The sequence below is a fragment of the Cyprinodon variegatus genome, unplaced genomic scaffold (assembly GCF_000732505.1).
Source record: "Cyprinodon variegatus isolate N-32 unplaced genomic scaffold, C_variegatus-1.0 Scaffold155, whole genome shotgun sequence".
In the NCBI taxonomy this organism is placed as follows: domain Eukaryota; kingdom Metazoa; phylum Chordata; class Actinopteri; order Cyprinodontiformes; family Cyprinodontidae; genus Cyprinodon; species Cyprinodon variegatus.
Window position 1 is genome coordinate 866845 of NW_015150608.1, and position 11315 is coordinate 878159.

At 36.1% G+C, this 11315-nt stretch overlaps 1 protein-coding gene across 1 annotated transcript in view; it reads left to right on the top strand.

Moving 5' to 3' along the window:
- Positions 1-11315, top strand: part of kcnh2 (potassium channel, voltage gated eag related subfamily H, member 2) — a 368885-nt gene that overhangs the window by 321977 nt on the left and 35593 nt on the right. The window contains exon 7 of the mRNA XM_015377494.1: positions 10645-10824. Coding sequence (XP_015232980.1) covers positions 10645-10824 — 180 coding nt within the window. The remainder of the gene's footprint in view (positions 1-10644; positions 10825-11315) is intronic.

Consider the following 11315-nt stretch of genomic DNA (forward strand, 5'->3'; position numbering starts at 1 on the left):
AGTAAAGTAAAAATATCAGAAAAATCTACTTGAGTACAGTAACAAAGTATTTGTACTTCCTTACTTCCCATCTCTGCACAGGACGCACCATGAGGCTAAAATACGCCGCGATCAAAAATATTCTCGCACGACTGGAAAATCGGCCCAAAAAGGGGAAAAAAATCGTACATTGTATGCCCGAATTAAAGGCAACCTGCCTGTAATTCCAATGTTGGCCAGCAGGTTGCTTCCAACAACAATATGCTACCGCACAGCCTTGTATTAGCCTAACATTGTACAAATATTGCCTTCCTCCACACAATAAGTGTTTCACAGACAAAAGTTCACTGAAGTTCGAATTTTCAACTCAAAAAAAAAGAGATGTTAAGTTTTATCATGGCTCATCATATTGTTATTGATTAAGTTCGTCCACAGACATTAGATGTTTTGTACAGACAGACACCATAAGAAGAACAGCTTTTTCTTCCCTTTCTGTTCTTCCTACTGTAAGCCATAAACTGTCCTGTGCCTCCGTGCGTCTGACTCAATCCTTCCTATAGATCCAAGTTTTCAGAGTCAGAAAGAAAAATGAAAGACTTTGTGACGAGTAGGGAGAAATCTATACTCCCTAAAGCTGATATTCAAAGTAAGTTTATTGTTTTACTGTGGGGCCGATAAGCAGCCAACCATCCACTGGATGATTTATTTCATATAAAAGTTTAGTTTTGTTTACTGATCAAGAAAAAAGTATTTTTTTTTCTAAAGGCAAAAAGAGTAAAAGGCATCAAAAGCTGACTGTCATGGAAACATTATCCCTAATATGGTAAAGCTCCCTGCTTCTATGAACATTTTATTTTTGTCAGAAACTTGCATTATAAAATTCTAAGATTTAACGAAGAATATAAGATAGTATATATTTCAAAAAATTGTCATGATGCACACTCTGAGACAGGGAAAAATTCAACAGTTTATTGAACAAGGCACAATAATTATGTACAGATCCAGGATTGGTCAGGACTGGGTTTACTGATCTGAAGATGAGCAGAGCAGCAGAGAGGGGGAGCCAGGAGGGTCCAGAGGCTTGAGGTTGGCAGAGGGCTAAGCAACGGCAGGGCTCGACTTCAGACTTATCAGTGTTCAGATCCAGAGTTTTCTTCCGATCCTCTTCTTGAGGGCGGGCAGGCAGGTTCAGACAGTTTTGATTCTTCAAGTGAGCTCCAGAGAGCCGGCAGGCTCTCAGCGGATGAAACTCTTCCAGAGTTCCAAGGGTCAGTCAGGTTTCTTCCTAGGAGGCAGAGAAGACAAAAACAGATCAGACTCAAGTTCAGGTTTCAGGGGAGTCAGAGAATCAGACAGGCTGGTTGGCTCAGGCTTCGCTAACCATAACTGGCTTAACACTCTGGCGCCCGAGTGTAGTCCTGCCGGTGCTTATATGCTGGTCTCCTGATGACTGATGGATCGCAGGTGTGGTCGTCAGCTCAGCTCCAGGAGACCTAGAGGCGCCCTCTGCTGGAGGAAGGTGGACAGACCTCCAGATCCCAACAAAAATAAGTCCAAAAAAGAGATAAGCCTAGATATACTTTCTGGATTTTAAATACTATAGGAAACGACAGTAATGTTTTTAAGTATATTTTTCATGTAATTTGTCTTTATGAAAGAATTTTTCAGTATGTTGCCATTTCTTTATTTCTTTTCCTTTTTGCTGTGTTTTATTTGGGAGTTTCATTGTCTTTCTCCCCACGTTATNTCTATACTCCCTAAAGCTGATATTCAAAGCAAGTTTATTGTTTTACTGTGGGGCCGATAAGCAGCCGTCCATCCACTGGATGATTTATTTCATATCAAAGTTTAGTTTTGTTTATTGATCAAGAAAAAAATCTGTATTTTTTTTTCTTTCTACAAGCACACAGAGTAAAAGGCATCAAAAACTGACTGTCATGAAAACATGATTCTCTATATATGGTAAAGCTCCCTGCTTCTATGAACACTATATTTTTGTCAGAAACTTGCATTATAAAATTCTAAGATTTAACGAAGAATATAAGGGTCTGTTTCAATAGTTTTTTTATATTGTAGAGCAGAGGTCTTCAACAGGGGGTCCGCAACCCCTAGGGGGCCCCCAGAGTTACTGCATGGGGGTCACGAAAGTTTTGGTTGATTGACTTTTTTTTATTTTTTATACCCCCTAATTAAAATGTCTTTAAATCCACATTAACATGAATTCAACACACTGCAGTAAACAGACAAGTGGAGGCAGAAGATGTCTTTCAGTCATCAACGCCAGTGGCGGTTCTAGACCAAATGTACCAGGGGGCCAGCTTGGTTTTCCTGGGGGCACAGAAAAGCATGCAATAAAAAAACAGGGCAAGGGATTCAAATATATTAAGGTTTAATATGTTATAATATATAATAATATATTAGGTTTAATCAAAATTACATTTCCTATTAGGTCAATATACATTCCTAATTTAGGAATTTTATATATTTTTGACTTAATTTAAGTTAAAATTACAGTTTTCTATAAAATCTGAAATAGAACAAAAAAACTGATGCATTCAGCTTTAAACATTAGAGCAATTTCTTTTGAAAAAAAGAAAACTGGGATCCAATCTCAATATGGATCTTTCAAGCTGGGCACCGTTTCAGTCACAACACCTGTCCCATCAACCAGGAATCAGAATCAGAAATACTTTAATAATCCCAGGGAGAAATTACTTTCATTACATTTCTCCATCTGTAATAGAGTGACTACAGGACCAGTTTGATAGAACACTATTTCATACTATATATATTTAGGGGTCCCTGCTCCATCTCACCATCAGTTTGGGGGTCCTTGGCCTGGAAAACGTTGAAGACCCCTGCTGTAGAGAGTCTGGCTCAGATATATTACAGTATATATTTAAAAAGATAAGTCCAAAAAAGATATAAGTCTTGATATACTTTCTGGATTTCAAATACTATGGGAAACAACTTTATTTTTTTCTCCATGAAAGAATTTTTCAGTATGTTGCTATTTCTTTATTTCTTTACCTTTTTGCTGTGTTTTATTTGGGAGTTTCATTGTCTTTCTCCCCACGTTATTCAAACACTACGAGAACTAGAATCTCCAGAACCTCTGACTCCCCTACCAGAGCCCTTTTTTGGCCGTTGCAGTCATGTCGTGCGATTCCTCTTTGTTTGTTCCTCTCAGAGACCCCTGGAAAGTTTTGAGCGGGCAGGATGTCAACTTTAATAAAAAGCAACCTTGAGACGGCGGAGAGTTGATCTGAAAGGTCCTGTTAGGCCACCCAGCTCTGAGGCGACATGATAAAAATCAGATGTAATTTTCTCTGCCGCCTGTTGCGGTGAAACAATGTCTGAACAGAATGACCCCACACCTGTGCAAAGACTTTAATCAGGATCGTTTTATAGATTGCTGTTGGTCACCGTGGAGGTGCATTGCTAAAACAACAGATCGGTGTGGAGGGTACAGAGTTTTTTGATTTTTGAAATGTTTTAGAACATTTTAGCTGATAAACTGTTTACCCCTTGAATTACGCTTGAATGGAGTCATTTGATGTATGTCTGGGGTTCAACTGTCTCTCCTTCCTGCAGAAATTGTATCCACTACTGTGTATTTCAGTTCTTCTTTTGCAAAAACCTACATTTTATGAACCCGACACTGTTCCCCCATGAAAACACGCTGGCCCCTTCCTGGCCCCCAGTACATTTGATCTAGATCCGCCACTGTTCCTCACCTTCACTAGACGTGGATATATTTTAGTATATTCTGCTGTAAAATTAGTCCTATATTTCCGTTTTTTACTCGAGGATTGACCCTCTGCTGTTTCCCAGGATGCACAGCTTTGAGTGGTAACTAGGTGACTGCCAGAGAGTAACCCAGAGAAACTTATGGGACTGATCCAATCAGCTCTCTGATCAACCAGTGATCAACCAGTCGCCTGGAACGCTGGTTGATCAGAGCATCGCTTTGGAGAGATACGCTGCACAGGTTTCACCAGCAACCTCCTCCTCACACCACGATCTCTCTTGTTGTTCCTGCGCAATCGCAGTAGTTCTAATCCGCACATGATGCACCAATTATTGCCTATAAATTCCGGGATAATTTATCCAAATCGCGGGCATCCGTGAACATCTATCTATATCATGGAGACTCGCGTAACTTCCGGGAGACTTGGGATGTCTGCTTACCCTGCCTTTATACAAAAAATAGTTTGTCTGACATTTTGGTATTTAGATTGATCTAATATCCTGTCGCTATTAAGATTTTAAGATCATTCTTTCCTCTTTTTTTTTGTTTTCATGAACAGAATCACATAAATATGATCTGATACCGATCTGAATTTAATTTTGATTGAAGGTCTCCCTGAAAAACCCCTCATAAATCCTTTAACTGTCCTTCATAATTATTTATTTAAAGGATTTCAAGCCAAGCAGCTTAGTGGGACATTTTAGTGCCGCCACTCCGCATGTCAGGGAGCATTTCTAGCAAATCCTTTCACTTTCAAGGGATAAAAGTTAAACCGGCACCAGAGCGATGTTCTTTGATGATGCCGCAGTCGCTACGGCAGGGATTCCACCTCCAGAACAAACAGCGTGTTGCTGGTGAAGTGAGGGAAACATATTGTGTTGACTCTCCTCAAAGCTGGCTCTATAATCTGCCCCCCCCCATCCCCACCCATTGCCTTCTGTCGTTTCCCTCCAGTGCTGCTCTCAAATGCAACTCTGCCCTATTTGCACTTACATTTGTCCTGACATCTGCACTTTTACCAGCCTTGTGGCGGGTATGCACAGTTTAATATAGAGGGCTAGTGTAACCTTAGAGTGGATATATGGGAGAATGTGCTTCTATGAGGGGAATTAGAGCATGGATGTATTTTTAAATAATACTGGGTCCTGCCTGCTTAAACTCATGCATACTAAAACATTTATTCATGTCTAAATCTTGGATGTTAACCATGTTATTCTGGTCCCTTTTCTGCATGAAATCTTTCTAATCCGAGTGTCCGGTTCTCTGGAAGGTTCTGCAAATGATGCTCAGCCCCTCAGATATTTGGTTCATTAACTTTCCTGATGCAAGGAGTTGATAAAAATTTAAATTCTTACAGTTCATGATGAGCTGCTATAATGTGGATTTACAAATTATTGTTTCAAAAACAGAAAGTGAAATAGAAACAAATGGAAAACAAACCACTGCTTGTTTCCAAGTTTGAAGACGTTTCGCTTCCCATCCAGGAAGTTTTTTAATTTCATATTGTCAGAGATAGTGTTGAGTTCAAGTCTTTAGATTAGCCCAGCAAGTCCTTGTTTCGTATTAGAAAACATGCAAATTGAACGGGACGAACGGGTCCGCCGCTTTGGAATGGCAGATCCGTTCTTCCGGTTCAATTTGCATGTTTTCTAATCCAAAACAAGGGCTTGTTGGGCTACTCTAAAGACCAGTGGATTGTTTTCAAACTTTTTGGAATGACTATGACCTGGATGACTGAGAATCTTCACCTGCAAAATGGAAGAGTTTGTTTGGGTTGAAGTGAAATCTGAATTTTCAGTTGGAATTAGTATAACATTAAAATCGTTATCTTTATCTTAAAATGCTAATATTAGCCAATATTAGCATTTTTTCTTCTTGTATCAGTATCGGCCGATTCATGCATGTATTCACTGATTTATCAGCATGTTTAGACGCCACACCTTGAATCACATGACTGACCCCTCCCTCCATTTGCTATCCAGTATTAATATTTTGTTTCATTTCTTTATAAAAGTATGTTTTTTGTTTTTATCAGGAGTTGTGTAACATTTCTTATCATTGTGTCATTTCTATTTGGTAACTGCAGGAATGAAATTCGATATCTCCAAAATTACGCTCAAAATATCAGCAGCATGTACCAGAGATGGGTTAGACTGATGCAAAAATAATCGGCATCGGACTTTAAAAATCCTCTATCCATTGACCTCTACTTTTGAAACCAACTTTGACATCCAGATCTAGAATGTCTAAATGTCAGGATGAGTGGAGGTTTGTAGACAGAGCAATGAATGGAATAATCAGCTAATTGGGAGCAGGTGTGGACAGAAGCAGCTAGAAGGGAAATGGGGTGGCGGTGGGGGGGCACTAGGGTGTTGCAGAGAGTAAAAAAAAGGAATACAACAAGGCTTAAATATAACTCAAAATGATCTTAATTCACACTACAGGGAGATTAAACAAGTGGCTAGAAAGCCCTGAATGTCATAAATTAAAGTATAACTGAACACAACCAAAATCCAGATTAACAGATCATGAGACCAAAGGATTTCTAAATCTGCACAACTCAAAGTAGGTTCAGAGAAGAGAATAAACGTCATTAAATGAAGCATTAGAAGGAGGCAGACTCTATAAGCTGTCTGAGGCATTAAACAGATGGCAACATTTTCACATGATAAACACTAAAATATTTCACTTTATTTTAGAAATCAAACAGATTTTTCTCAGTTGCTTTCTTATTGATTTATATCAAAACAACCCTAAAAGGGAATACAAACAGAATTTGAAATAGTTTCTGGCAAAGCGGAGTGTTTCCCCTCTGTTCATTACATTAATAAAGGTGGAGAAATCTCTTCAAACTTCAAAGCTTTACAAAACAAATCTAACAAAAAATTGAGAAAACTTTTTGATTAACTGACTTTAAAAGATAAATTAAAGGGGAAAAAAAGAACTGACATGTATTAAACATACTTAAATTACACATCCTTCATTTTCAAGTTTGTACATTTGTTTGAGAATTTGTTTTGGAATTTGCAAAGTTATTGCAAACTTACAAATTTATGATGTTTTTTTTTAACGGTGGGGGGGTTGATGGGGTGTTGTACTTCGTATGGGGCCCACCCGGAAAATGTTGCTTGCGGGCCTATTGTTCTGTTGTCACGCCATTGATATTGCTAGGTGGCGCACTCGTCCTTATCTCTACTGTTTTGTAATTTTTTTCCAGCTCTATGGTCTGGTCTTTAGCCGTTGGTTAACATCTGGCTAACCCAAACCAAAGGTTAACCTGTTCAGAAAAGTTAAGTCTAGACCGATGATCACTGTCCTTTAGATTTTGGTTTTTTGTTCTTTTTCTTCTTGGAGAATCTAACAATTGTGACCTAATGTACGACAATCTGGAAACACCTGAGCTCCATCTCATGTAACTTTACCCTATTGTTCCTATTTTCCCCCCACAGGATCGACATGTTACTGCACCAGATCGCTTCTGCACACTTTGGAGAAAAAGTGCATAAAAATATTCACTCAAGTACAAGAACTTCAATAACTTTTTTCACTAAAATAAAAATAAAGTTAAGCAAATTTTAACCTGATCGAATCTTAACAATGAGTAAAAGTTACCTTGGTTATTGTTTTGCAACTTAAAAATGCGGATCCATTTCATAAAAGAATCATTTTGAATTGATGTTTGCATTGAAACCAGACGGAAATGTAGATTGTGGACTCATCAAACCAATAAAAACATTTATTTATATATTATATATGCTTATTTTTATTTTAGTGATCGTTTTGCTTAAAAAAAATGTAGCTTTGACCTTTGAATATGAGTGTAATTAAATAAATACAATACTCTGACCTTTTTAAATGTGTCTAAAACTTTACCCAAATATAGAAAAAAAAAACTAATGCTAGTTCTAACACGAATAAAACTAAACTAGAAAAAAAGGACTAAAATCTAATTAAAACTAACGGAATCAGAGAAAAACAACTTTAACATCTAAATAAAACTCAGCGAGAGTGAAATAACCAAAACTATTATACCTTTGAGGTCAGGGGTGGACAGCGGGTGGAACAACAAGTACTGTGAAGTGGAACAAAAGCTTAAAATGAGGAGAAAAACAGGGTTTAAAGGAGAAAGGCTGATCGTGAGCACTCATGTTTTACAGAGCTATTCAAATCAGAGCTGTTGGCTCTTATTCTGTTATGATTCACCTTCTAGTTGATTGTTCCTTTCTGCAGGTCTTCCCGGGTCAAACAGAACTTCTCTACCTGAATACTAATGCTGTCAGCGTTGTCCATCCATTTTTAAAATGCCTATGGAATTAGTTTTGTCTGGATCACTTTAAATCATAGGAAAGTAAAGTATTATTTATTTTGGACAATTTGACAAAAAACAATAAATTAATCAACCAAATACACAAAAAAGAGACAATTTAATATCAAACCAAACCAAACACTAATTTCCAAACTAAATAAATTCACCAGAACATAAATAGAAACAAAGCCATCCACCAAATAAACCTGTTGGTATAAACAGCCAGAGAAATTACATTGTTTTATGTATATTGTCTAAAAAGAGGTCAAATTTAATTTTCACACCCCCCCTCCTCAAGGATTGGTAAAAATATAACATCTTGCATTTATGAAAAGATGATCAGCAGAACTGTCTACTCCAAATAGCATTTCTGATATAATTTGTGCTTTTTCAGGCATTTTATATCGTTTGTGGTAATTGTGGAAAATTAACAGTTTAATTATAGTTTAAGATTACAGATATATACTCACCTCTTCGGAGCTCGAAGCTTTCTTTCTGAAATGGGTTGTTATATGATGACTTAATTCTTGAAATATTGCAACTTTATATTCATAATGTTACGACTTTATTCTCATAATATTACAACTTTATTTTCGTAATATTACGACTTTATTCTTGCAATGTTACGACTTTATGCTCGTAATGTTACGACTTTATTCTCGTAATGTTACAACTTTTTTTCTAGTAATATTAAAACTTTATTCTCTTAATGTTGCGACTTTATTTCTTGTAACGTTATGACTTTATTCTCGTAATATTACAACTTTTTTCTCGTAATGTTACGACTTTATTCTTGTAATGTTACGACTTTATTCTCGTAATATTACGACTTTATTCTTGTAATGTTACGAATTTATTCTCGTAATATTACAACTTTATTCTCGTAATGTTACGACTTTATTTTTGTAATGTTACAACTTTTTTCTAGTATTATATCTTTATTCTCTTAATGTTACGACTTTATTTGTCGTAATGTTATGACTTTATTCTCGTAATGTTGCGACTTTATTCTTGTAATGTTACGACTTTATTCTCGTAATGTTACAACTTTATTCTCATAATATTACGACTTTATTCTTGTAATGTTACGAATTTATTCTCGTAATATTACAACTTTATTCTCGTAATGTTACAACTTTTTTTCTAGTATTATATCTTTATTCTCTTAATGTTACGACTTTATTTGTCGTAATGTTACGACTTTATTCTCGTAATGTTACAACTTTATTCTCATAATATTACGACTTTATTCTCGTAATGTTACAACTTTATTCTTGTAATATTCCAACTTTATTCTCGTAATATTACAACTTTATTCTCGTGATGTTAGGACTTTATTTTTGTAGTGTTACAACTTTTTTTCTAGTAATATTATAACTTTATTGTCTTAATGTTACGACTTTATTCTTGTAATGTTGCGACTTTATTCTCGTAATATTACGACTTTATTCTTGTAATGTTACGACTTTATTCTCGTAATATTACAACTTTATTATCGTAATATTAGGACTTTATTCTTGTAATGTTACGACTTTATTCTTGTAATGTTAAGACTTTATTCTCGTAATATTACAACTTTATTATCGTAATATTAGGACTTTATTCTTGTAATGTTACGACTTTATTCTTGTAATGTTACGACTTTATTTTCGTAATAAAACAACTTTATTCTCGTAATGTTAGGACTTTATTTTTGTAATGTTACAACTTTTTTCTAGTAATATTATAACTTTATTCTCTTAATGTTACGACTTTATTCTTGTAATATTACAACTTTATTGTCGTACTATTACAACTTTATTCTTGTAATGTTATGACTTTATTCTGGTAATATTACAACTTTATTCTTGTAATGTTATGACTTTATTCTTGTAATATTACGACTTTACTCTCGTAATATTACAATTTTATTCTTGTAATGTTATGACTGTATGCTCAAAATAAAAATTTAAATAATCTCTAACCTGGCCCTAATTCTCTGTCATAACTTTACAAGCCAAATCTCAACTAAAATTAAATGTCTAACAATAGTGGGCCTAATTTTTGTCTGTGCAGCACATGTATGTATTTACAGGCTGTTTTCTCCCCCTCAGCTGCTGCAGTTTTTAATATTCTGCTAATTCTGCCTCCTTTTGCTTGTGAGAGTTCGGGCTGAACGGCTGGTATGGAAAACTAGTGTGAATATTACTGTGCTTGTGCAGGATTACTGTATGGTCTGAGCTATGTTAATGCATTAGAGTGTATTGCTGCGGTTACTGTGGCTCTGCATCATGTGCGTGTGTGTATGCGCATAGAGATGGCTGCCCAGGGGGCTAACCTTAAGGTGGGCGCTGCCTTCAGAACGATTCTCGTCATCCTCGGTGGACACAGACTCTCTAATTGCAAACCACTGTTGTTGTACTCATTGAATTAACGCTACAAGGACCCATGTATAGTTAATGAACGTTTGAAATGCACTTTAAGGAGAAATATATGCTCTGTCCTGCTTTTTTAGTTTAGTTTTTTCTAATTTGTTAGTTCAGTAGATGTGTGCTTTGCTTCTCTCCTATTCTCTCTATATATAATACCCTTCCTCTGATGGCTCCTCTCTCCCCCTGTGTCTACCCAGGTGCTGTCTCTGGGTGCAGATGTGTTGCCGGAGTACAAGCTTCAAGCTCCTCGCATCCACAAGTGGACGGTGTTGCACTACAGTCCCTTCAAGGCTGTGTGGGACTGGCTCATTCTGCTGCTGGTCATCTACACTGCCATCCTGACCCCCTACTCAGCCGCCTTCCTCCTCAATGACTCGGTAGGGCTTACTCAGAAAATGACTGTTGCTGGGATGAGAATTATTCATAACACTTCACCTGTTTTTGTTTGTTTGTTTTTTATCACTTTTTATCACATTACAGCCAGAGATTTCAATGGATTTTATATAGATCAAAGTACTTAACATCAGGATCACATTTCTTTTTCAAACGACATTTAATTCATCATTTAAAATGTATTTCTAATTATCTAATGGGGCATTTTATTTGTTCATCAGTGCATTTTATAATGATCAATAATCGATTAAACAAATTCTATCTAGAATGTCTCATCTGTCTAAAAAGGGGTATAAAGAAGTAAAACTTATTTTTATTAATGTTACGACTTTATTCTTGTAATGTTACGACTTTATTCTCGTAATGTTACGACTTTATTCTTGTAATGTTACGACTTTATTCTTGTAATGTTACGACTTTATTCTTGTAATGTTATGACTTTATGCTCGTAATGTTATGACTTTATTCTCGTAAT